Below are 27,274 nucleotides of genomic sequence, written 5' to 3'. Positions count from 1 at the left end.
CATTTTATATATACTTCTGTATGTTTCAGTTATGGGATTTGGTTTTGTTTCTTTTGTTCCCTTTTAGATTTACTAATACTCTGAAAGAGCACAAGCAATCTTTGCTCGCCTGCCAGCAAGTATGCAAATGTTTACAGGAAGAAGTGATTGAGAAAGAAAGGGAAGAAGAAGGTCTGAAAAAAAGAACCAACCATTTGGAGAGTGAACTAGAAACAATTAAGAATCATCTAAGGCAGCAAGAGGAAGAAGTGGTAATGCTTAAGCAAGAAAGGTAATCAGAAATGACTTGTCATGTGTAGCATTACAGGACAGGATGTTCTGCCCAGGATTTTCTTTCTGAGAATGTCACTGAGCTAAAAGTCCCCTACAAGTTGACTTTTTGTGGTTCGTAACACCCAAAATAAATCATTGTGAAGCAAGGCAACTGTACAATGAAAGGAGCAATATTTTACCATAAGAAGAGTGAAACTATATTTAACAATATAGTAGTAATGTGAGTAGCCCAGATTTAAAGAAAGTTAAGTTCCATGCAAATTTAACTGCAACTGATGGAAGTCTCACTGTTTTCAATCACACTTATGCATGACTAATTTTTCTCATGACCAGAATCAGTAGCAATGAGCATTCCATGTGCTTTACTTATGTCACCCTTTTAATCACCTGCAGCAGTGCCAATGAGGTGGGGCAAGATGGAAGAAAAGAAATCTAAGGATAGACATCTTTCCCAGCAAATATTGCTGGAAGACAGCAGAGGCAGGGATGCCATGTAAGCCCACTACTTGGAGAACAGCCAGCAGCACCCACAGTGGCAACTGTGATGGGCACTGCGGCCAATTATACCAGTGATATCACAGTGAATCATGTACCATTCCCCATACCTGCCTCCATCAAGGATGTGCAACTCCACCTCTGTGGGTGTTACTTTGTCCCACCTCACTGCCTGCCCGTCAGATGGGTCAGTATTTCTGTTCCCATATTGCTGATGAGGATGCCGAGAACAAAAGATGGTATCTTACCTAAAGTGAGTTCATAACTAATGTCAACGTTGAAGCAGGGACTTCCCCTTTACAACTTGCGCAGTTAGCCATGGTATTCTATCAGTTCTCTGCTGTGCCATATACCATTCAGTTCTGACAATTGTGTTAATCTTATTTTTCCCCCAAAAAAACCCTACAGCATATAAAATTGTTCCCTGCCTGTTTTCTAAACATGCTATCCTATGAGGAGAGCTTGGTGTTACTTCCTGGTAAGTGATGTCTTCAAATAACATTTACAGACAGGCTGCAGGTGCATCCGTTTTGGTAATATGAAGTACTGAGTCTGCAAGTGAAGAAGCAGTGTAATTATTTGGGTAAACTCTCATGAGTTGCAACATTAGAACTGGCTTGTTTTTTTTCTAGCTATCTGTTTTAAATTGCTAATCTGTAAATTGCTAATTGCTTATGCTTTGTCTCAGCTCTCTGCTGGATTTCTGTTCGTATTCAAATTTCTGCAATTTGTACTATATTGCTCTGTTATTAAATGTCTGAGCCACTGCTCATGTAATGCACCTTGAATCTCAGTGAGAAAGGCAGACTATAAATAACGTAAATAAAGAAATAAATAAAATTGCGATATTGGAGCAGCTGTGATGAAGCATTAGGAGTGTTCGTGAAGAGTTGTCCTTAATGTTACACAGATAGCCAAGCTACAAGTGACGCCTTGCACAGGTTGGACACTTGTCAGCTTCCCTCAAGTTTTGATGGGAAATGTAGGTGTCCTGGTTTTACAGCTTGGCTCTCCATTACAGCTGCGAGACCAGGATGCCTACATTTCCCATCAAAACTTGAGAGAAGCTGACAAGTGTCCAACCTGTGCAAGGCGTCACTTGTAGCTTGGCTCAGAATGGGAAGCTCTGACAAATATGGAAGTTCCCTGTGTGTTCTGAAGCTTCCATATATACAAGAAACTTCTGTACAGAGATGATTGGGCCTCGATTTCTTCACACGCTGGAGCCATCAGGAGTTTTCCTGAATGAAGAGGGCAGTGTGCTACATGCAGAAAGCATTAGCATTCTTCATACCTTCATCGAAAAAACTGATTTCAACAGAACTTTTTTCTTTCACAGAAGAATATTTCTGTAGAAATCTTCATGTAGATTATGAATTCCAATGCAATGTGGATTCTTCTGAGGCAAACTGTCAACACTGGGAACATAACATGGTTTATTGGAAGTCCCATGCTTTTGATTGTACTTAATCTACAGATCCAGAGGAGTTAGCCATAGTTAGTTTGTAGTTGTAAAATAGTAAAAAGTCCAGTAGCACCTTTAAGACTAACCAACTTATTTGTAGCATAAGCTTTTCGAGAACCGTGTGTCTGACAAAGAGAGCTGTGGTTCTCGAAAGCTTATGCTACAAATAAATTGGTTGGCCTTAAAGGTGCTACTGGACTCTTTACTTAATCTACATTATGTAATCTCCCCTGAATCTCTGTGAGAACGGCAGACTATAAATACATACATACATACATAATTATAGTAACACATAAACATTATTAAACAAGGGCTGTTCAAGAGCTCTCAAAGTGGTTCACAGTGTAGGTTCAATAAAGTGGGTTTAGTCCACCTGTTCTTTCTACCAGGAGTTAACTTTCAGTCATTTGGTAGTGCAGAAAGAGATTGGACCCACGGCAGTGTCCCTAGCCATTGTCCACTGTACAGACTTGATTTATGCAGCTTGCCAAAATGATGTCTACAGCCCTTTGTTTCCTGGAGAGCCTTCTGCTTGATTCATGCTACTTGGTATGGTGAAAACACTGTGCATCTTAGGATCCATGCCCATAATAGGTGACTAGCCGTGAAATCCTAAGCAGAGTTACTCCAGTATAAGCCCATTGTAAAAATATCAAGGCTTTTGAGGAAAAAATTGTCCAAATCTGAGCCCTTAGAAGTTAAGACATACAAATGAAAGTTATTTGATGTTTTGCCAGCTCCTGCTATGAAGAAAATCTTTAAGAGATACTAAACTGTAAGGGGTTCAGCAAGTGCAGGTTCTTTCTTCACAAGACACGCCAAGTTCCTTCTACGCAGAACCCCTCTCAAGTTATGAGTTGGAAACTTCGGTCTGGCTGATCTGCCACAGATCACATCTAATTTAGATTTCCATTTAAAAAAACAAACAAATACAGGATTGTTCTTGTGATTTTTATAATTAATCCACACTGATCTAAGAAAAGCTTGTTGTTTAAAACTGATTTACCAATAAGCTTCTCAGTCGAAATAAACAATCAGTTAATTGAATAAGGTGTCATTGTAGGAAGCGATTCATATGAAATGTTTTTAAATACAGGTCAAAGTTCATTCTTCCAACTGTGTACTTTAGGAGCCTTTGGCTTTTATTTGATGGGAGGCATTTAGTAGGACTAAATAGGAATGGATTGCGTCAGTGCAGCAGCTCCCGGTGATCCCTCTGTTATCATCACAGAGCTTTAAGAGAGTCCCCTGCCTACACTTGATCACTATATGCAAACTGATGTGTGGTGGTGGTGAGACTATTGACTCAGATTTAAACCCTCACTTTCTTATGAAGGTCACTGAGTAACTAGAATGAACAATCTCTCTATGGGGGCAAACTAGATGTAATTGCATCCCTGTGGACTACACAAGGATGCTGCTGCCATTTTAAAGTCATTTAAATATGCCACGAGGGCCTGATCTTGATTGGATCCACAGCACGGTGGCCTGAGGTGCTCCTCTTGTTGCCCCCCTCCAACCTTAACAAGTGCTGAAACAACTACAGTCAGTCTGGTGCAGTGGTTAAGAGTGGTGGGACTCTAATCTGAAGAACTAGGTTTGATTCCTCACTCCTCCACTTGAAGCCAGCTGGGTGACCTTGGGTTAGTCACAGCTCTCTGGAGCTCTCTCAGCCCCACCCATCTCACAGGGTGATTGTTGTGGGGATAATAATAATATACTTTGTACACCACTCTTAGTGGGTGTTGAGTTGTCTTGACGGGCAGTATATAAATTGAATGTTCTTGTTGTTGTTGTTATATAACCCCCACAGCTGTTACGGTACTTGAAAAGGCATGCATGGGGAGGTGGGGGGGACAAGAGTTCCATGCTGCCCTCACAGCATCTTTAAATGACTTTTAAATGGGGGTGTCATCCTTGTGGTGGCCATGAGGATACTGCAAAGTCTAGTTTGGCCTTTTGTCTAGCCTGCTTAACAGAATAGTGGTGTGGTTTCAAGTGGGAAAAGAAAATTATATATACTGCATTGAGCTCCTTGGAGGAAAGACAGGATGGATAGATAGATAGATAGATAGATAGATAGATAGATAGATAGATAGATAGATAGATAGATAGATAGATAGATAGATAGATAGATAGATAGATAGATAGATAGATAGATAGATAGATAGATAGATGGAAATATGACTTGCCTTACTCTCTGTATGGTACTGTGCATTAAAGGATTAACATTCCTTCTTGTATCTCTGTTCAGTATAGAGCTTGCCTTGCAGAACCTTGAGTCACAGCTGCATTTTTCTGGCGTTGTTTCAGACAAGCAGTGGCATTTTTATTGGACCAAGTATTCTCAAATCCCACCTGTTACTCCACCAGAGTAACACACCCAGAACACTCTGCAGGGCACAAAATGCTCCCAGTTCTAAACATGGGGAGCAGGAAGTTAACAAGAAACATTTCCTTCTTCCTGACATGACACTTTGCCTCTGAGAGTTATTAATATGAGAGATAAATTGTATCCAAATTATTACTTGCTTTGAACTAAGGGGATTGGGATTGGCTTGCGTGTCTTGTGGAGACAATGAAGTAGTAAGAATGAAGATGTTGAAATCAGGCCTGAATCACTTGACCAGATATGGGTGTGGTAGCATAGTGTAATGGATAGAGTTCTGCCCTATGGGTTGTGCTATGTAGGTGCAGCACAAAATGGACCTTTTGTACACAGAGTCTAAAATGCATCCCTTGCCTGTCTATCTGATTAATGTATGCAAGTAGTAGGAATCTCCTTCACTTTCTTATAATGCACCATGGGCCATTTTCCCACGCCCGTAACCTCCAGAAAATCGTGCAAAACTCACGGCACTAAGCATTTTCCTAGTGAGATTTCCCATCAGGATCCTGTTTAATGGCATCATTTCTGACATCATTGCGGAATTAAACAGGATCGTGATGGAAAAACGCTCTAGGAAGATGCTTTGTGCTGTGAGTTTTGCGCGATTTTCCGGAGGGTTATGGGGGCGTGTGAAAACAGCCCATATCAGAATGCCACACAGACAGTAATACTATGGCCAGCATGGCAAGATGAAAAGTATCACTCTCCCCTACGGTATTCCATGATCCAGGATCCACTGCAATACAGATTATTATTAGAGCCCTTGTGTGGTCCCACAATCAAATGAGTAGATGCCCAGACAGGACTGAGTTTGGCACACCATTGATCAGTCTACATTTTGACCTTAATAATACTTAGCATTTGCGTGAGACTTTGCATATTATGTCATTGCATATTATGTCAGTAATTCTTACAACAGCCTGAAACATTGGGGAGGGGGGGATTGAGCACAGAGAGTTGTTGGCCTGAGGCCATCTTGTGAGTTCACAGCTAAAGTGAAATTTGAACCAAAATAGTTTCTGCACATGCCAGAGCTGTCACATGACTACATGACGATGATAAATAACTGCACATATACTGCTCTTCTGGACAAATTAGTACCCCATTCAGAGCAGTGAACAAAGTCAACGTTATTATTTTTGCCACAATACAGCCAGGGAGCTGGGGCTGAGAGGAATAGCTTACCCAAGGTTTACCTGTTGAGCTCATAGCAGTAGTGGAATTCCAACCAGCAGAATGCTGATTTGCAAACCCAACAACATAACCGCTAAGCTTACAGCCCTGAACTGATCTTTGGAGACATCCTGGACTACTACTCGCTTTTGAAGCCCCTAACCATAATAAAAATTAAAATAATGACATACTTAACTAAAAGAAGACATCAAAAAAGAGTGAGTCAAGTCGCAAAATTTATCAAATGCCAAAAAATTATAGTGTCTAAATTTGAGGCCTCGTTTGAGCTTAATGCCCAGGGTAGATGGCCCTCCTCTCTCCCTGCCCAAATTGTTCCTAGTTCTGAATGACAAGTATCATTTACTGAAATAGGATATGTTATGCACTCATTAAAGGTCCTAATTTAAAAATGTGAGAAAATTACCATGCCATCATCTAACATTGAACACTAATCATTATTTCTATTTTAATTTGTTGTGCAAGTTTGTATTCAGTCATACGAAATGAAAAATCATCCAGTGAAAGTATCCACACCTATAGAAAACTACATGATTGTAATACTAATGTAATGTGGAGCATGCAGGTCCTGACAGGATTACTGTCTGCATTGTAATCCCAGCAAACAAAATTAATTAAAAAGAGAACGGCATGCACACTGTAGCTGAACTGCAAGTTGAAGGAGAAATCTCATAACTAGGACAGTATTTCTTGAACTGAAGTCTACAGACAATTGGGTGTCCGTGAGGGTACTCCACAGGGTCTACAAGTTGTCTCTGTCTTTCTAGAATGAGTGGAGATGCGGGATCCACTTGCTTTTAAGGTATCCCCTGCTACAATAGACAATGGTAGTAGTCACATTGAAATGCCCAGGGCAGTGGCTGACGCAGCCTACATGGGACTTGTGTGACATGCCATGTACACTTTAAAAAGGGCTATTTTCACACTGCTTACCAGCCATGGAACATCACGCCAAGCTCCCAGAACGACTGCGTCTTCCTGGTGCGATTTCGTGCGAAAAGTTCTCGTGCGAAATCATGCCAGGAAGACGCTGTCGTTCCAGGAGCTTGGTGCGACAAGCATCAGATAAGAGAAGAAAGGAGGAGGAAGGAACAGGTAGCAGCTAACCACCTTCCCCTCCAGTTATGAAGGGGGCTGTGTGGTGCATTGTGAGGCATTGGTGGGAAAGAAGCAGAGGGGTCTGTGGGATCCATGAAACAGTCTAAATCAAAACAGATCTTATATTTCTCAAGTTTGAGAACCACAGATGTTGCTCAGTTTTCAGCAGTAGTTCCTTCCTTCCCCTTTGGTTAAAATATATGCTGTTTATATGTCATTCATGGATATTTGTCATGTTTAGGGAGTCCCATCAAAGCAGAATGAAGCAACTGCAGGAAACATTAAAGGAGAAGGTGATGAAGGAAAAGAACTGGCAGGAAAAGGTAATGCTGAATTTCCACTCATCACTGTGTTTACTTGTTTTCTTCTGCTTCAGTCGGTAGTCAGGCAGATGCACCCAGCAGCAGTTTCCTAACAGCTTCTGTTCTTCTTTGCTGTATAATTCTTTGTACAAAATTAAGGTTAGTCGGCAACAGAATATTTATTTATTCATTGATTTTTGACAGTTTATCTTGGCACAAGATGCTACAAACAAACTCTCAGGACTATAAATATTTCATAATACAAGTAAAAGCAGTTCAAAAATAACCACTAAAACACCATAAAACTATTGTTTATTGACAATAAATGGAACAAGCATCATCAAAATTTAAAAAAAAAATCAGTGATGGACTTCTAAAGGCAGATGGTATAAAAAGTATTCATCAGTTTTGGTAAAACTGAAACCTGAAGTGCTAACATGTCTTTTGATGAATTATTCCTCATATAGCTACTAGCTAATGAGTTACAGTGCAATCCAAAGCAGAATTATTCCAGTCTAAGTCCATTAACTTCAATGGGCTTAGACTGGAGTAACTCTTCTTAGGATTTCACTGTTATTCTATTTATGAAAAAAAAATGGGCATACCTGCTTCCAGGAAATGCACTTGAGAAACAAGCAGGTTCTTTCCCATCCCATAAATTATGCTATTAATATCATCAGTAACAGCAACAGGAAATATAAGTCAGAATGACTGCAGCTGTCCTTCTCAAATTGTGGGTTAGGCTAGATAATCAAGGAATCTCTAAAACAGGGTGTGATGAAAACCACATAACCTATATGAAAAAGCTTGGAGTTATCACACATATACAAACGCCAAAATTATCCTCAGATATTCTGAAATGTCTAGATAGAAAAACAAGAAAGGATAGAGCATATGTTAATTATTTTAATGTTAATTTTTTTTATTTCAATGTTAATTACTTTAATCAGTCTGCAAAATTCATTTAATAGCATGTAACACTAGCTCATGATGGTCTGTGCAGGAAAATCTGGAATTCAAATTCAGCAGAGGGGAAACTTACTCTTCTGCATTTGAGTGTCTCCCCCCTCCCTTATGTATATAGCTAAACAAGTCCCTTGGCTATTTTGAATACTGTTATAGCAGAGATCACCCTCAAAATGTAGCCACAGTAGCAGTTCCCTTAATTAAGACAGATCTATTAAACAAAGTTCTACTCATATAAAGTAGAACACTCTACTCATCACAAAATGCAGACAACTGGTTCTATTTGTCTGAAATCTGGCATAGAGAATCAGATATGGACTGGTATAATCTGGCCGGATTTCTAAAAATCAATTATAAAATGACTCAAGTATAGAAGGTCTACCCCCTGCCCCAAAAGTTACCTTGATCTTGAAACTTCACAAGTTTGTGCTTACTCCAAATGTATCCTTAATTCTCCTTTTTTTGGTTTGCTTTTCCTATCAAAATTCAAAAATATTCCAGGGGTTGCACCCTAAATGTTTGGATAAAAAAAATGTACCAGGCGGCAAAGTTTCCCATTTAGTATTTTCATTGATGAGTAATTTACACAGGCATGGTTGGTGAAGTAAGCTTTCTGGAAAGTCACCGCCAAAGAAGAATAGCCACTGCCTGTTCATCTGAACATAGAGAAGGGGAAGCCCCAGCTGTGGTTACAGAACCACTTATCTGGAGGATGAGATCCAGAGAGAAGCTGTATAATGGAAAAGTTTGTTCAGGACATAAAGCTATTTTAAAAGGCTTTTGTTTGGTTTGTGGTATAATGCCATGGCTGAGTGATCATGCAGTGGCCGTAGACTATGAAGAGTGCTATCCAGATGTGCAATTAATTTTTTAAAAATACAAATGCTAGGGAAGTTTGAGAAAGGAGATGCTAATGGTGGCAGGCCCTTCCTTCTTGCCGCCCAGCTCTTCCCCCTGCCCCTGGTGCTGTGATGTCATAATAGCAAGCAAGATGCAAAGTCAGAGTAGGCATGGTAGAAATGGCCTGTGAAGGTGTGCTTGAAAGTGGCTTTCCCACTAGGCCGTGCAGTTAAATTCTGCCTGACATATTCATAAGAGGTACAGTACCTCACCACCATCACCACAGCAACAAGCATACTGTATGTCCAAACAGACATCCTACAGGTGCAACTTCCACAAAAACCTTGCAACATAGGCACTTAGTGAATTTCTGCCTGAGTCACTATACATCCATACAAGGCACAATGATTTTCCCAAATGTCAACACAGTGACTAAACCCTGCAACAGACATTCATGGCAAAAATGGTCTACCAGAGCAAGTGATCTAACATGGGATCAAGGAAATGGGACAAAACCGAAGTGTCCCTGTGCCAGTCCTCAGTTCTTTTCCTGTCTACTTACTTGTGCAATCAGATCCATACAAACCTCATTGAGAGTCTCTCTACACAAGGGGCTTCGGCACATGTTCATCAAGTGTTGGGAAATGCAACGTTAGCCGGGAAGCTTGGTTTTAAAAGACAGAGCCCACAGAGATCGCTCCTCAAAGGGTTTGTTAATTTCAGCTTTGCCTCCCAGAAGACTCTGTCAATTTCAATTCTCTAGTCTAAAACTATGGGGTCAGAACCAGAGGGCAGTGAGGAATAGAAATGAGCTGAAGCTGCCTTCCAGAGCCAGGCTTGGGCATGGAGAGGATGTAATGGGCTGAGGTTTCTCTTCTGGCATTTCACAGCCCCTTCACACAGCTCTAGTGTATAGCAAAGCCATTGCCCTGCCACCAGCTCTGTCTTTTTAAACTACCCTTCCCAGCTACCATTGCATCTCCCGGCATGTGTTCTTCATATCAGATGTCTCATATAAAGAGACTCTGGAGCAATCATTGTTTTATTCTCCATGGACCTCTAGATACATTATGTGCTCATGTTCAAAATCATGCCCTAAAATCATGTCAGTAGTAATCTTGACAGTGGATTGCTGCATGAATAAAACATGTATATGCATAAATGTACAACGTACATTGCATAAATGTACAACGTACAACGTAAGAGACATACTCAGTAGGTCAGATCCCACCAGCTTTTCTGCTCATCCAAGAGGAAACAGGGATGATGTCGCCTCACTCCCCTACTCTGTCCCACGGTTCCCAGCATGGTCTTCGGGGGTGCTTGGTCTAAAGGAGCCTCTGTTTCCTCCTGCATCAGTGAAAAACATGGCACAATCCAGCTCAGGGTGTTAGCAATGATTTGTCACTATCATATTTAGGAAGAGATTGCCAAAATTCAGTTGATTTTTCCATCTTATAGGCCTCTGGCATGACCAATATTATATGGGAGCAGGGAAACAAGCCATGAGTGTATTGCAGCTGTCTGATAGTCTCCTGACCACTTAAGTAATAAATATCTAAACAGTGACTCAATGAAGTAGTCTACTGAAGCACTTAGATGCATAACTGTATTTGTCAGTGTGGTGGACAATAGTTATACCTTGTATGGATGAGTCAGGCAGAAATGGGTGAAAAATTCTGGTTGGAGGATCACATGTTGTCACTTAGAAAGGGCATACATTTTGCTGGCTATTATGTAAGGTGAGGTTGAATTCCTGGGCCAATTGGCATATTCAGACAGGAAAAAAAATATATATGACTTCCATCAGATACAGAGGAGAGCTGTACATATAGATACCCCTAACAAACTACATAGTTTATTCAAGAAACAATATTGAATAAAACAGCAAGATTTGAATCCAGTAGTACCTTAACGACCAGCAAGAAGATGATGATGATGATGATGGTGATGGTGGTGGTGGTGGTGGTGGTGGTGGTGGTGATGGTGATAACATTCGATTTATATACCACCCTTCAGGATGACTTAACACCCACTTGGAGTGGTTTACAAAGTATGCCATTATTATCCCCACAACAAACAGCCTGTGAGGTGGGTGGGGCTGAGAGAGCTCCAGAGAGCTGTGACTGACCTGAAGTCACCCAGCTGGCTTCAAGTGGAGAAGTCGGGAATGAAACCAGATTCTCCAGATTAGAGTACATTGCTCTTAACATCTAACTGGTTCTCCAGGTTATAAGCTATGTCTCCAAGATTTCCAGAGTATAAGCTTTCGAGTGCATTTGTGTAGAGTTTGCACTGAGTTCACAAAACAAATCATAAACATGCTGATTTGTAAGCCTTTTGGGGCTGTTCACAAATATATGTATTGCCCTTGATTTCTCATCTTCATTGCTAATCTCTTGATGACTTCCAGCTTGGATGTGTGAATTGATTCCATCAAACTACATGTTTTCAAGGATGCTATATTCTATCTTTGGTGTTTGACTAGTAATGGTTTGTTCAAGGATGTATATCGTTATTGGATTCTGCTTCCATCAGGTGACACTAGCAAATGTGTGAACCATCTTTCTCTGCCTTCTGTGCTGAAGGGCAGGGGACTAGAATGAGGGATCTTCACTTCTGTTTTTAAAATCTTTCATGTATTAAAAGACTACTTTTATTGTTTACTTGCTATCAGTCAGCAAGACTCAGTTTTCAATGCCTGGCTCTCAAACTTTCAAACCTTTCCTTTTACAGATTATACTTGTCATGACATAATTTTAGGCTTTTACTAATACATAGATCAAGCTGTCTTAAACAACTACATTTCTTGCATGTAAGATATAATTTTAGCATGAGGTCAGTCTGTTTGCACAATCAGAATCTGTTGTGCAGCTTGACATTTAAACAGGAGAAAGTACTAATAGAAATAGGAGACAGCAGTTATATATTTGCTAACAACTATTAAAATGTGCTGAATGTCAAGTGTTCTGAAAACGCTCTCATCAGAGCAAAGAGATGTTGTCGCCTTTTTCTTGGGTCACTGTGCCTTTACATAGGCATACAATGTTCTCTCTTTTTTAAAATATATATATATATATATATATTTCTATCCATGTGTTTGTTAAATGGGAGTGGGGTGTCTTTTTCAAAACTGGGTTGTTTAAAGTGCTGTTTCTGTATTAAATGCATTTGGGTTATAAAAATGTCCCCCCCCCCCCCAAATCAATAGTTGCTATGAAACTTGAATGGGATCAGAGAGAAGCATTCTGGCTCATTAGTTACTGTGATTTCAGGCATTAGCTAAATGGGATCCATTTTCATACGCAGAGTAGCTTCTAGCGATGTCAGTTACTGTCGAAATTCATTTCAGTCCCTTTTTGTTTGCAGGCTAAGCTGGTCATTATAAACACTTAAGACACTTCATGATCAAAGGCTCAAGGCAAAATAAAACTTGTTCCACACTTCACTAGTGATAGTGAAAGCTGTTTTTTCTTACAATGAGATGATGTTCTGATAGGGAAAAAAAATCATGCCTTCTAAATTAAGGCAAGGAAGATCAATGGAAGATTGGGTACTTCCAAAAGGGAAGCAGTGAAGGAACTGTTCCCCTGAAGGTACACAAAGGACGAGAGCTAGCTATAGTGAGGCCCAAGCATTTGACAAAATGTGGGCCTGTTAACACCGTAACTATCCATGGGGAGTCTGTAAACAGTACCTAGACAAGGTCAGATGTCCCCCCCACACACACACCTGACTGTTATACCTGCTGATGCTCACAGTGTGATTTTAACTTCAATATTCCAAATCATCTTTTGAACGCCTAATGTAATTTCAAAAGAATTATTTTATGAGCTTGCCCTGACCTAGATAGCCCAGGCAAGCCCGATCTCATAAAATCTTGGAAGCTAAGTAGGTTAGTGATTGGATGGGAGACCTGAAACAAAGACCAGAATTGCAGAGGCAGGCAATGGCAAACCACCTCTGTTAGTCTCCTGCACTGAAAGCCCCACCAAGGTTTGCCGTATGTCAGCTATGATTTGACGGCACTTTCTACCATCACCATTTCACGAGCTTAACTAGATATGGCAAAGTGTAGTCTATAAAAGAAATGTGTTTGCTATCATGCCTTTTACCAATACATGTTTAAATTCATTGAGTGCATGAACCTTTGGTTAGAAAGCTGCTATAATGAGATCACAATTTTGTCTATGCTCCATTAATTTCAGCAATTCACCTTTTGAGACACAATGCAAGTAAAAACATTTAAAGTAATTAAGAATTCTGAAAATATATTGTTACCTGCTTCCTCACCTTCTCTGAGTGGTGAGCCACTTCAAAAGCAACTCTACAGACATCAGTTTCTACTGGATGATTGAACACTGGAAATTTAACTGAATTTGTAATATTTGTTTCATTTACAAGCATACAAGTAGAATGTGGCAGAAGAAAACAGATGGGGCAAATCTATTAATCCAGCATCAGATTTCCAGAGAGCTACTGCACCACAAGATGTTTTACTTCTCAACAGCTAATAATTAAGGGCTAAACTACAAATTACACTGAAGAGCTGTGATTGGATCTCCTGGTGTTTTCTTTCAGCTTGAATTGTGTCTGTGGAGGTCCTGAATTGGATTCAAGGCTATGGAGCTAGGGAAAAGGAGGTTCCACTGGTTCTGCCAAATTGAAATTGCCCCCTTGAAGCTGCTATTACCTGTATTATACCTGTCTTCTCCCCCTCCCCCCAAAATAGGGGAAGGGGTTAACTAGGGTTGCCAATTCCTGACTGGGAAATTTCTAGAGATCTGGGGATGGAGCTTGGTGAGGGCAGGGTTTAAGAGGGGACAGGCCTCAGTGGGTATAATACCATAGAGTTCACCTGGCAAACCTGCTATTTCCTCCAGGGGAACTGATCCCTGTAGCCTGGAAATCAGTTATGATTTCAGGAGAACTGCACCTGGAATTTGGTAACCCTAGATTAAACCCTTCCTCCCATGGCTCCACAACCCCAGTGTAGGCTTCTCCTCCACAGCTGCCTTTCACTTTGAAAGAAAGTATCAGGATATCCAATTATGTGTCTCCTAGCTTTGAATTTCTTAATCCAGGCTCTTTCTCTGCCCCTCCTCTAGCTCCAGTAGAGATGAAGGCTCATTCTGAAGGCTAGGGTCATCATGGATTATTTGGGCTCCCTTTTCAAATCCTTGAATCCCATCAGGCAACTTTTTAGGGAGACCCATAGAGATAGGCTGTTCGTTGCCCGGCTGATAGCATCATCAAGGCAGCAAAAGTTAGTCATTACAAGTTCTTTTGAAAAAAAATGAAATGGGTCTGGGTGTACTGGGAGTACGTTCCACTGGATGGGATTTATTTCTGAATAAACTTGCACTGTGCTCAGCAACTTGTCGTGACTAACTTAAAAGAGAAGACACTGAAAGCCAAACTATTTTGGTTTCTAGATTAAAGACGATCGAGAAAAAGAACAAGCTCATCACAAAAAGGAGATTCTCAGAATCAAAGAAGAAGCTAGAATGGAATTGGACATCGAGAAACAAAAGCATCAGGAATTGACTGCAAAATATCAGAGAGATCAGGAGGAGCTCCTTCACAAAAAGGTTTTAGTAACTGCATATTATTATTTACTTTTTGGAAACAATAATATTCACTCATTTTCTTCATGTGGGTCATATGATGCAAGGGAGTTGTTAAGATAAATGACTGAGCTCCTTTCTGAATTTGATAATTTAGGGCTGGTGTTCATAAACAATCCTAGAATCCAACCATTCTTGTTGACCTGGGCAGATGATCTAAGGATGTTTTAGGCACATCATCTTGCTCAAAATGGGTTTGTTTATGCAATCAGGCTTAGTAGGTTGCCATTCCTGAGTTGTTGTCCTGTCGACAAGAACAAGGAATTCCAGGGAGCTTCAGGCACAGCCCTAGATGATTATTTTAGGTCATTCATGGGTCATGGTGTTCTTCAGTGGGATTAAGAATTCTATCAAAAACAGTCGTCCTGTTACTTACACTGAGCCAGGCTGGAAGAGAAATGATGAGCTTAGACTGGAGTAACTCTTCTTAGGATGGCACTGTCTGCCATGCGTAGCCAACTCTTATTCAATGAACTTCAGCTCTAGATTGGATAGATTGACCAGTCACAGGCTGAAGGGACTTTGAGGACTGTTGTCCCAGGATAAGTGATAAATAAGTCCTCTCTCAGGATTTTCTTCTATTCCTAGTGTGCTTGGAATAAATTCTTGGTTATCACAGAATAATTAGTTGGGGCAGCAAGCCCAGTCCCTTTCAACACAAGCCAAGGACTTTTCAAATGAACTTAATTCAAAAATAAAAAAATGATGTGGCACCTCCAGTTTAATTTAAGGGAAAAGATCATATGATTTGTTATGAATTAGTAAAATTGCATTTTTAAGCAACGATAAAATATTTTAACGGTCTGCTCTTCAGTATACATGTAAGACTTGGTACAACAGAACTATTAACCAGACTCTGAAGAATCTAAGGCCTTTCCCTTGATTGTATGGTCCTATCAAAAATGTTTCTGTTGCAGAGAAATCACATTTTCCCAGGACCTAAAACAGAGCTTTATCACTGTACCTCATCGAATCTCTTCACTTCCATGTAGCCATAGCAGTACATTCCAAAGTTTATTGCTGGGGCCGTTGTCTCCAATAGATATTTCAGTTTTGGAAAAGATCTTTTTCCTTCTCTTTTCTTAAATTTAATATTATTTTTTCTTTTACATAATAACCTGTAGAATACCCTTAGTAATATCTTGGTGAAAGAAATTTGTAGAAGATTTACAGATACTGTCTCTTACATAAATGATTCATTGACATTAAGCAAAATATTCTGAACCATCTTTGTAGCAGCATTTCTCAAACATGTGATAGCTTTACTTCCAAAGGAGAATTGGAAGTAGGCTGCTTACAAACGAAGTTATATCTGGAATGTACAGTACAGTAGTATGAATCACCTGCCTTTAGAGGAGCTCCCTGAGCCTCTGCTTAAGTCCCTGCTCTAAGCAAACCCAAAGCAGGGACATCTGGTGGTCCCAAGCCCAAGGGACATTCGGCTGGCCTCGACTAGGGCGAGGGCCTTTTCTGCCCTGGTCCCGGCCTGGTGGAGCACTCTCTCACTGGGACCTACTACCATTCCACAGGGCCTGCAATTTGGGTATGTTCCACTGGGCCTTTGATTAGGGGCCAGCTTTGTGTCCCCCCTTTCCCTCCTTTTGCAGCTGCCCCAGATTTGCGCCATGGCGGTGCCTGTGGCTTGTAGTGATTTTGTAGTAGCCCAGTTTGATCATTGGCACCTGAATTATTTTATCTGGATTAAGTGTGTTTAATGTTTTTATTGAAACATGGTTGGAAGCAGCCCTGAGCTCGCTTGCAGGAAGTGGGTAGGTATAAGTCAAATAAATAAATAACACCAAGACTAGACTACTATAGGTTATAATTTATAATATGTATACATCTTTTCACAGAGAAACTTGGTACTTATTCCTAATTTCCCTTGCTTTTTTTTTCCTTTCTGGCTATGTTTTTTTTCTTTTTCCCTCTTTTTCTTTTTTGCTGTTTTTTATTAATCTGGAAAAAACTTTTCAATAAAACTCTTATAAAAAAAGTTTGAGAGGCATGAGGCCCATTCCCTATTCTGTCACATTAAAAGCTGCTATGACCTTGGGCAGTTTGGTCACTCTCCTCCTACCTCCAAGTTTTATTTCTGTAAAGCACTTCTTCATAGCATTCATTTTTGACAAGTGCATATCAGAGTAAGTGCTACATATTCTTTGTCTTGCAAAAATCTCGTAGACATATTTTAAATCTGTTTAATCAAGAAATGTCATGCAAACAAATGAATGTCAGATTTCTTTTTCAGGTACCTTCATTAATAAGCAGCGCTATTAATAACCTGAAAACGGAAATGGACACCCTTGAAACGGAGCTCCATGAAGCCCGAACCAAACTAGCAGAAAAAAACAAAGAGGCAGAAGATGAGCGTCAGAGCCTTGGAAAGCTGGTCGCAGACCTTGAGATCCAGCTATCAGAGGAACAGAATAGCCATCATGGAGTTACAAAAGACATGAGAGAAGAAATAAAAAATAAATCAGATGAGCTGAAAAAACTGGCTCAGGAGCAAACACAGCTGATCCAAAATTTGAGTCAAGTTCAAGAAGAGGTGAGGGTTCAACCAAAGATTTATACTCTTAAGACTGGTTTTACATAGCCAAGTGTCTCATTGCTTTTCAGTACTGAAAAGTCATTGCAGAGCTATTCCCTTAGCCACAATAGTGTTTGAAGTCATGCCAAGAGATTTAGAAAAACAACCAAAAAGGTGAGCAGTATTTTAACTGCACTGACTGGTTAACAACACCTGATATTACAGTCACAGAGTGATGAACTTGCATATCTGAACTCACCTCTAAAGCATGTCCAGATGGCATCTTTGTATACTTCCAGTTTGTAGTGTGCAGTGTGCAAACTGATCGAGAGACAGGTGGTTGCAGGTAGGTATGTTGTTCTGCAGTTCAACAGCAGGATTTGAGTCCAGCAGGATTTGAGTCTAAGGTACCACTGGACTCAAATCCAGAGAAAGGTGAATACTTTTCTTCAGGGATGTTTTCGAGGAGTCTTAATAGTCCTTAGAAACAGGGTGGGTGGTACAAGAAAATAAATGGTAGCATCACTCTCAAAAGTGTGCAATTTGTGCCCCCAATGGCTGCATCTGTATACTTACAGTTATACGGGAGTATTCTCCATGTTTCCCTCAGAATCCCCTCAAATCTACCGTTTCTCCCTCACTACCACTTATGGGCTTTGTACCTTTAAAAAAAATGATAGTAGCTGCAGTATATCATTATAGTGTTATGACACTATAGCAAATACTATTTAAAAAAAATCTGGCAAAAGGCCCAATGATCCAGTGGTAGCTTAGCAGAAGGAGGGATTGTGGGCATGAGGAGATACTGTGAGAAAATGGTGCCAGTGTGGGCAGGGATGTCTGAACATTCATACCCACATGTTGAGCAAATCTACTTTGACTATGAGCTTTCAGAAAGATTGTATCAGTGCAGGTTTAAGATTGCAGCAGAGAAAAAAATCTAGAAGGTGGGTGATTGCATGACAATGTCATGCAAACACTTCAGAAACCCCACACACTCTCGTTTGGGAGGCATGGTGGGGCAAATGTCCATATGGATCATCCACTGATGGCATTCTTGGCATTAATAATCATTAATGTACTAAGAATTATTAATGTAATAAGATATTCCCTCTGTGCACATGAACCTTAACAGGTACTGTGGGCATGTTTATTCCTTTTTCTGTAACACCTGAAGACCACAACTCCTTTTGAAGTTTCCAGGAAGGTAGAATGTTGCCCACCATCTGCCGACCAAAATGTCCCAGATATGTGAGAGCCATCCCTTTCTCCCGACCTGGGTATTAGCTTTCTAAGTTCAGTCAGCCTGTGATGGTGGCCTTGAATCTTGCATGATGTAGTAAATGCAGTTTATAGGTCATAACAATGAAATAAAACATTGGAAATTGAATGTCATCCAAAGAACAAAGGTTCGGACCAAAATCACAAGCCCATTATCGGAAGCAGACCATCCAGATCAGGCATGTATATTGTTCTCCAGACAACAGATTATATATCATAGGATGAAATCGCACAATATGTTGACAAAAGGGATTGCAAATTGGATAACCTTAGCCTCAATTTCTTGCAAAATGTGATTTTTTTGTAGTTACAAGAGTTTGTGGATGACATCCATGAAAATTACTACTACTGTCATCATCAATTTCTATTTATAAAAAATTTACAATCTCCCAAACACAGTGAAAGAATTAAAGTTTAAAAAAAAAAAAGGACCTAGCTATGGACAGACCTGACATAAAAGTGGGGAGCGGGGAAATGGAATAAGCACAATTAAATAGTAGGCTACGAATGGAATAGAAAGACCATTCGCCAAGTAGTGCTGGACTGGTGTCTTATAAATAAAAGGAACAGGGATCAAGAAGGAAAGGGAAAAGGAAAATAAATATTTTGAGGTTTGCTGAGGAAGGGAATAGAGAGAAATGAATATTCTTGGGGAGACAGATCCAAGAATAAGAAGCAGGGTTTTTTCCCATTTTGCACTGGTAACTTAATGAATAATTGAGGACCTTTGCTAAATGTCTGCAATCTAAACATTAACCTTTTGTCTTCACCTTGATGAAACTGTAACTCCCAAAGCCTGTATCCCCAGTGCCATTAGCACCAGACTGCCTTCCAGTGTGTTTCCTGGCATCTATTTGCTTGTTCCCCAAAGATCTCCTTAAACGAGCAAAAAGTCAATTTGGCCTTTCTTCCACTTCACTGAAAGAGGAGATGCTTCTCTAGAGACCAGGAGGCATCATATCATCTTTCTGATTCAGGGAACACCTTTGGAACCCGCTGCCTCCGTGACAGAATGCTTCGCTTTGAAACTTCCAATATTTTGGGGACTCTTCCAACATTCTTTGATTGGACTTTGCCCCTAAGGCAGCCATTTTATGATTGTTCAGCTGATGGCAGCCATTTTATTGTCATACCCACTGTACTCAAAATTCCAAACGTGCCCTCAGGTTCAACAAGGTTGAGGACCCCTGGGCAAATGAGTGCGTTGTCTTGAATCAGGCCGTCTATTTTATGCCTTTCACGTGCAATATGAGGGCATCATGACTGATCCAAAGTCATGTTTCAGTGACTGACTGACAGCTTTTAAGCTCATCATAACATTCAGCATATTTTTCTCCCTGAGATTATTCCCTGCCCCACAGCTGAAAATTGGAAATTACACTGCACCTAGATAATGTTCTATTTTCTGTCTAACTGAAAACTTCCTTAAATATGTTTTGTTTTATGCCATTGGAGGTTAGTCCATATTGGACTGTTGATAATTTTAGCCTTTAAATCTGCTGTGCTCTGGGCGGCAGGGGATATATGATTAAACTGCAGTGACTTCATTTCTTGCATACTCCTTTCAGATTCAGTACTGATCAAATCATGGTTACTGAGCTCAGGTGTGTGTGTATTTTTAAAAATTCTTTCTTATAAAATGCAAACACATCTAACATTTTCCCAGGCCATCATGTCCAATGATTATTGCTGTAGTGCAGGAAGAACATTTGTTTTACATTATTTACATTTTTACTTGCTTCATTCCAAGTGCCAGAGGCAAGTAACAGCACTAAAGATGTTTCCAGACAACAGGTAGGGTGAGGTGGAGTGCACATACTTTGCCCAATTGATGTTGTGATGGCAAACACCTATATTGTCAGTAAATCAACCAGCAGTCAAACTACTAAATGGAAATACTGGGAAAAGTCCGCAGGTTCAATGACTTTCAATTGAGATTCTGCAAGAGAATTTCTCACTGGGTGTATATATTTATATTTAGCTTTAAAATGTGATGTCTTTGCCATAAAAGTGGCTTATACCTAAAAAGCAAACAGTGATATAAAAAACAATAAAAACCAGTTGCAGTAAACACAGCAGTAAAACAAAAATTAATAAGAACTGAAGTGTTGGGTGGGAGCAGGTGCAGGAGAGAAAAGTAGCAAAGGACAAACAGGATAGATGATAGAGATGGTACCAGGTGAACATTCCTTAAGAGGGAGTTCCATAGGAGGGGACAACCACAGAAAAGGCCCTGTCTTTGTTAGACAGCTGCCTAAGCTGGGGGCACCTGGTGATGTAGGATTGCAATGTGCTGGCTGGGAGCAGAAGACCCCAGAAGTGCTGTCAGTTTTCTCTAGGAAATATCAAAAATGCTATGGTTTTATCGCAGAGTTTCCGGCAATTCCTAGAGAGGACTGACATCACATTTGGGTTTCCCAGGAATGGATGTAATTGTGACAGCCACCTTACCATGTCTCTGCCCTACCTGAGCTCCTGCTGCTTGCCTTGCTGGGCCTGGAAATGCTATGAAGAAGGGCCTCTGATGATGGTCTCAATTGATGAACAGGTTCTGAGAATCATATCCTGTGACTTTGGAAAATGAATGTAGCCCCATTATTAATAAATTAATTGCAATAGTAGGCTTTCAAACTGTACTTAATGAATTAATACTAGTTTGAATATCTAGTGTTGTGATGGGAGGTTGAAACTATTAACAGTATTGCTCTTGTATTGTCGAAGGCTTTCACGGCCGGAGAACGATGGTTGTTGTGGGTTTTCCGGGCTGTATTGCCGTGGCCAATGCCAAGACCACGGCAATACAGCCCGGAAAACCCACAACAACCATCAGTATTGCTCTTCATTGAATATCCCCCCCCCCTTTGGGGTAGAAGCGAGCCCCATGGTTTATTGTGGAGTTTGGTGATCTAAAGAGGGCTAGAAAACATCTATAAGGACACTGGCCAAAAACTTGTACTGAATCTGACAGAGCAAACTATAGGGCCCATCGGAAGGTCTATGAAACAGCGAAAGAAATGTTATTTTGTTGAGAATACTGCAACAGCTAGCTAACCACCATCCAGACTGTTTACTATATCTTGACCTCTGTTGACTCCTAAATCTGAGCCTTAATTGTCTCAGGAACAAGCAGTTAACATATATAACATGTCATGTTTACATATGCTTATGCTTGATTTTTAGCTCTGTTTTAAGATTTCTGATATCCAGACCCTGTTTCCTTGTACATTGGATATCCCAGATGTTGGTTGCATCTGTTTTTATACTGTGTGTGTCTTCAGTCTCAGTGAGAAAAGTGGAAAATAAATAAATAAATACATACTTCCTCTACCATTGTAATTCTTATGTAACCTTACAGCAAGGTTGGAAATAAAGGACAAAAGTTATAAAGTAGTGAATAGTATGGATGGATAGCATGAATAGAAATTGGGTTGGATCTTGCGTAGATTTTAATGGGCACAGAGAAGGTGTGTGAATTTGCCAATTCCTCCCTTCTGCAGCAGCCCAAAACTCACCCTGACATGCTGCTCCTGTGGTATGGGGGACCCCAAGGAATAACTTGGGGTGGGGAGATTGGAGGTCTCCCACAGGAAGGGGGTTCAGAAAAAATCACCCTCCCTCTTGCACCTGCAAAAGTCTAGGCAGGATCCAAGCCACCATCTCTCTTGCCCAACACAACAGATGAGCTGTGGAATTCATTGCTACATGATGTTGTGACAGTTTCTAGCTTAAATTATTTGTCAGAATGAACCTTAGATGTGCCCAATTTTTCATCATGAGTTGACAAGAAATCAGTCTTTTCAAGTATTTTAAATATGATTTATTTAAGGCATATCTCTTTATTTGTCTCTTGGTTGTTAATTTAATTTAATTTAATTGATTTGATTTTTACCTGCCCTTCCCGCAAGCAGGCTCAGGGTTGGTTACAACAATATAATAACAATAGAACAATTTAAAATACAATACATAGAAGTAAAAACATTAGCAAGTTAAAACCAAGTTACCCAAGATGGCTAACATATTCACAATACATCCCATCACTCGAGATATTATGGGGTAGGGCAGGCAGATGATACATGGTGTTAATAACAGGTGTACCACAGATCACAGTGGGGGGGGCAGTCGGACAGTTTTGGAGTAGCAGCTTTTGCCTGGATCGTACAAACTGCATAGCTAAAGTATATGAGGGGGGGGGTCGTCATGAACAACAGCTTCCCCACCTCTCCCCCTGCAACCTGACTGCTGAACAGTATGCCTCTTTTGAAACTCAGATAAGTTTCAAAAGCAAAAAAACAGCAATTTGTGATGTGCCCATTCAAAGCAAAGGCCCTTTCACAGTGCATCTAAAATAGCTCTTTTGTTGCCAGTGATGTTTTTTTCCCCTCCCTCACTCCTAAGACAAGAAAATGCATTAGCCAAAATGTTAATAAAGTAGAAATGGTTTATCTGTGGCATGCTGCCAGCCTTCCCAATGCGTCATTGGTCAGCCCGTGCCCTCTGTTCCCCAAGTCTTGTACGATGAAAAGTGAAGAAACCACCCAAACAATTATGCACTTCCTTTTATTTTTAATTTTGACAGCGTCTTATGAAATATGCCTTTCTGTCTGCTTTCAGAATGCTCTTCTCCAGGACACAGTGCGCAGGGAGTGTGAGGAACGCTATGAGCTCACCGAAGCTTTGACCCAAGCCAGAGAACAAGTAATGGAGCTAAAGAAGCTCAGTGGAAATTTCCCATTGTCACAGTGTTCTCTCAGTCAGGGCAACCTCACCTCCTCCACTGTGTTGGTCAGTGGTCACGGTCAGAAAAGCTCAAATCGTGGGAGAGAAAGAACACCCTCAGGACTCTGTGGCATTTCAAGAGCCACTAAAGTACAGTCTTACAGTCAGTACAAGTGCAGTAGCAACAGGACTGGGCCTGGTCTTCCCGCACTGCAGCCATCTAGCAGAAGAGGATCTTCTCTAGATGAATCTAGGAGGAGAATTGCAGCAGCCATAACAAGACAGCTGAGTCAGCTTTGACATTTCAGGGGCTGTACTCTTGCCATCCAAAACAGGACCCCACCCCACCCCAACTGCCTGGAGCAGGTCTTTGGACGGAGCTTAGTAGACAACTATTACCAGAGACACAGGTTTCTTTCCGGCAATTAGCACACTTCCAGGACTGAATGTTTTTATACAGGATAACATCAAATTAAGCTAAAGGTCATGTAAAAAAATAGCTCAAACAGTGCAATCATGAATCAGCATTTTGGTAAGCAGTGTTGGTGTTTTAAGTCTCGTTCGCCGGCCAAAGCAGACTTGACCCCTGTATGGGTACTTGCATGGTTTTTCTTTTCTTTTTTAATGCTAATTTGCAGCTCTGGGCAGCTGATCTGAAGATGGGAGGGATCAGTCATGGAGGAAAGATAGTTTAACCCTTTTCTCCCATTCCTCTTCTACAATGTAGAACACTACCCCCAAAGTTGAAATGGACTAAAACCTGTATATTTTCCCATGGGAGGCAATCACTGAAGTGGTCAACCTGTGTCTGGGCCAGCTCAGACTTCAAGTTGGGGCTCACATGCTTAAATGTTCATTCTTCCATGCCAAAAAAGAAAAAAAATCTTATCACAGACACTTAACTTGTCAGGGAGATGAGAGACTTCCTTCTGACATGGTTTTCCTTGAGTGGGACTTTTGCATATGGAGGAGCAATCATATGAACCCTCACCTACTATCTTAAGTGGTCCAGACTCCAGACACAAGGTTTGCCACCTCAGTGAGAACTAAATGTAATGTGCATTTGTATGTAAAATACGGTGCATAGATTAAGGCACTTAACACTTGCCCACGATAGCAGTTTCATCCCACTTGTTTCAGTGGTAGTCAAAATGTAAGCAAAGAGATGTACAGTTATCAGAACATTTTTTTCTCTCTTACAGTATGGGTTGTTTTCATAAAATACATAATTATTGCAGACTTTCTTTTCTCATTCGATTTTCTAATCCTGGTTTATCACATGGAAGAAAACAGTAGAGTGTTTTTCTAAGGAATAAGCAAGCTGCTTAACAGGACAGAGGAAACTACCACCCATTTTTATAAGCATCATGCTGCATGGAAGCTAAACCATTTGACCAATGAGTGATCCAGCAACAGTTCTCAGTTTTATAGAAGTCTATGTTGATGGCTGTGTGTGCTAGTTTATCCTTTTCCTGGGGACCAGTTCAGGGCTCATATAAATGATTTCCTTGTGCATCATTCCACCTGGGCTATAACATTTTAAACCTACTACAAATGGAGAATCTTCTTTGCTGTGCTGCACGCAGAACATGCATAGAGACTTCAATGCTTGTGATCTATGGATTTGGGGCAGCCTCCATACAAGAAGGAAAGTCCTCTTAGAATTGAATGAGTTGTGTCCTCCCCCCGGCCCCCATACATTATTATAGTTATAGGAACCATGCCCCCAGCCATCATGCACCTGGGCCTAATTTGGCTGAAGTGCCATCCCTTGGACTCAGAGAGGGGTGGGGGTTGGGTACCACCCCAATCTACCTCCTCTTCCCTAGCTCTACCCCCTTTGGAACTGAGAGCCTTAGTTGGTTTGGCCTCCTCCTACCCAGGAGATTTATGAGGGTGTGGCCCAGCTTGTGAGGGACCAATTGTGCCCTGTCCCTGTCCCCAGGGTGGAACTTCCCAACAGCTGGTTGGCAAGCAGCCATCTGTCAAAGGGCCTGCTGTTAGTGGGTGCCTGACTCTTAAAGGGCCAGCTGCCATTGATCAACTGGCTGGTATACAGCTCTTTATAAGCTGTTTTGGTTACCCCACTGGGTCTGGTGGTTGTCAGACTTGACCCTGTATGGGCAATGAGCAAGGGGGTATGTGGTTGTCTCCCCTCTCCCAACGACAGTTATATTTTAACATATATTTTCTCTGTAATGTAATTAGGAGTTCTAGCCATAAAAATTCATGTATTCTAGACTTTGTGAAGCTTTAATGGTGGACTGAAATTTGCTTGCTTTAGGAAATGACCCTAGCTGTAGAATCCCAGAAACAACCTACTTTTACTGCTTTGAGAAGGCCTAGGAGAGATGGCAGTGAAGCAGGGAAAACCCCAGAAAGTGGACAATTGCACAGTGATGTAGTACACCTCCCACCTCCCCAGTGCTCCAGTTTGAGAGGCAAGGCAGAGCAAAATACCAATATGGAAGCATCCTCTGTGGGCAAAGGTGAAGCAGCATTTGCTTCATGGCAGAATAGCACATCAAAAGAAAGGCAGGTTTATTCAGGAATGTGTTCCCTAGCAAAGGCATATTTTAAAAGCCAGTGAGCCCTTTCTGCAAAATGTGGCTATCTTTAAAGTGCTCTGCTGGATAGCTTGGCAAAGTGTTGTTAATAAGCGCTGCTCTTAAGGAGAAAATTCCCATGTAGTAGCTGTCAGCTCCAAGATAAAATTTGTATCACCAGGGTTTAAAAGAGGAAGTCTTAGGGACCTGCAGATCTACTGATTTTCTATAGCTTCTAAGTTGGGTAGACTCTTCTGCAGTATGTTTTCATTGCAGTCAAGTGCTTGTGATGGGATATCTTTTTAAATAATGAGCAGCCAGACCCTCTTGACTTTCTGAGTCCTGAGCCAGCTATTGCACAACAATGATAACTGGCAACAGAATTTCTCTGCCTATTGAGCTAGCTTTTGGTCCCAATGAGCACATACTGGAATAAATCAGGAATGGCTCCATTTAATTCCATGGCGCTGTGCTGGAAGACTGTAGCACAGCCAAGCTGGAATGAAGGCTAAAATATTTGGTGAGGGGCAGAAACACAAAGGAGAGCTACAGGAGACTGAGAAACAATTGAAAATAACTTTCCTTCCAGTTTCACATAGTCAAGACCTTATTTGAGAACAAACAGGTTAACTTTGACTCTTTGGGAAATGAAAAAAAAAAGCTTGATCTACAAAGCTGATAGGCTGGGGTAAATGAATTTACTTCCATGAGGCCGCCTCATATTAAATATGACAGGACTCAGCACAGGAGCACCTTAACATATTTGTTCCCGCGCCAGCTTTCACGGGCCGTGAATTCACTTCATCTGATGCCGATGAGTACAAATCTGTCAGACCTGCCACTGCAGTCTAACATGGCTGCCCATTTGGAATCTTATTAAATAGAATATGCTAACTGGGTGTTTCCTCAAATATATGCATTGTGACATGGTAACTATACTTTTATTTAGCACAAACCATGTATGGTAATGCACCATAAAATGTAGTAAGACAAAAGCAGGGAGATAGCCAAAACAAGGCTGGCTTTACAGGGTGTCTTTTTAGGATCTCTAAACTGTAGGTTTAGAGATCCAACATGCACACACAAGCTCTTTCTGCTCAGTGGGAACCCCTACAAAATGCAAGATCCCTAGTAGTGATCACATAATCTTATGTGCCTATGCACATAATCTTGCATGTGCATTGCCTGGGTTCAGACCTCCAGTTGAACGTGGTGGTGAGAAGTGGAAGCAGGTCTGGAGCACAGGCATAGTCTCAAGCCACCCTCACATCCCTCCCTCATGTCCGTGTTTGGGCTACCATTACACCATGGCTCTTTATTCGCGTTCCCCTTGCAGAGAGAGAGGATGCATCATAGTGGTTAAGTAATGGAGTTACAATGTAGCACTTTACCGGTTTGTATCTCACTGCAGTCATGAACTCACCAGGTGGCCTTGGGTAAGCCACTCCTCTCAGCCTCAGCTCCGGAGCTGCATTGAGGGGATAACAACACTGAATTTGTTCACTGCTGTGAATGAGCCCTAATCTACCCAGAAGAGAGTTATGTAAACGAACTC

The 27,274-nt window shown here is 40.9% G+C and overlaps 1 protein-coding gene across 1 annotated transcript in view; it reads left to right on the top strand.

The window, feature by feature from the left end:
- LEKR1 (leucine, glutamate and lysine rich 1) overlaps nucleotides 1–24,365 on the top strand; it is a 101,456-nt gene extending 77,091 nt beyond the window's left edge. The window contains exons 9-13 of the mRNA XM_054983882.1: nucleotides 68–271; nucleotides 7,153–7,234; nucleotides 14,455–14,610; nucleotides 16,895–17,194; nucleotides 23,069–24,365. Of these exons, the coding sequence (XP_054839857.1) occupies nucleotides 68–271; nucleotides 7,153–7,234; nucleotides 14,455–14,610; nucleotides 16,895–17,194; nucleotides 23,069–23,473 (1,147 nt within the window). The 3' untranslated portion in view covers nucleotides 23,474–24,365. The remainder of the gene's footprint in view (nucleotides 1–67; nucleotides 272–7,152; nucleotides 7,235–14,454; nucleotides 14,611–16,894; nucleotides 17,195–23,068) is intronic.
- Nucleotides 24,366–27,274: the final 2,909 nt, after the last annotated feature.

The sequence above is a fragment of the Eublepharis macularius genome, chromosome 6 (genome assembly GCF_028583425.1).
Source record: "Eublepharis macularius isolate TG4126 chromosome 6, MPM_Emac_v1.0, whole genome shotgun sequence".
Lineage (NCBI taxonomy): Eukaryota > Metazoa > Chordata > Lepidosauria > Squamata > Eublepharidae > Eublepharis > Eublepharis macularius.
Note: the sequence above shows the minus strand (reverse complement) of the source record. Positions and strands in the feature narration are given on the sequence as shown.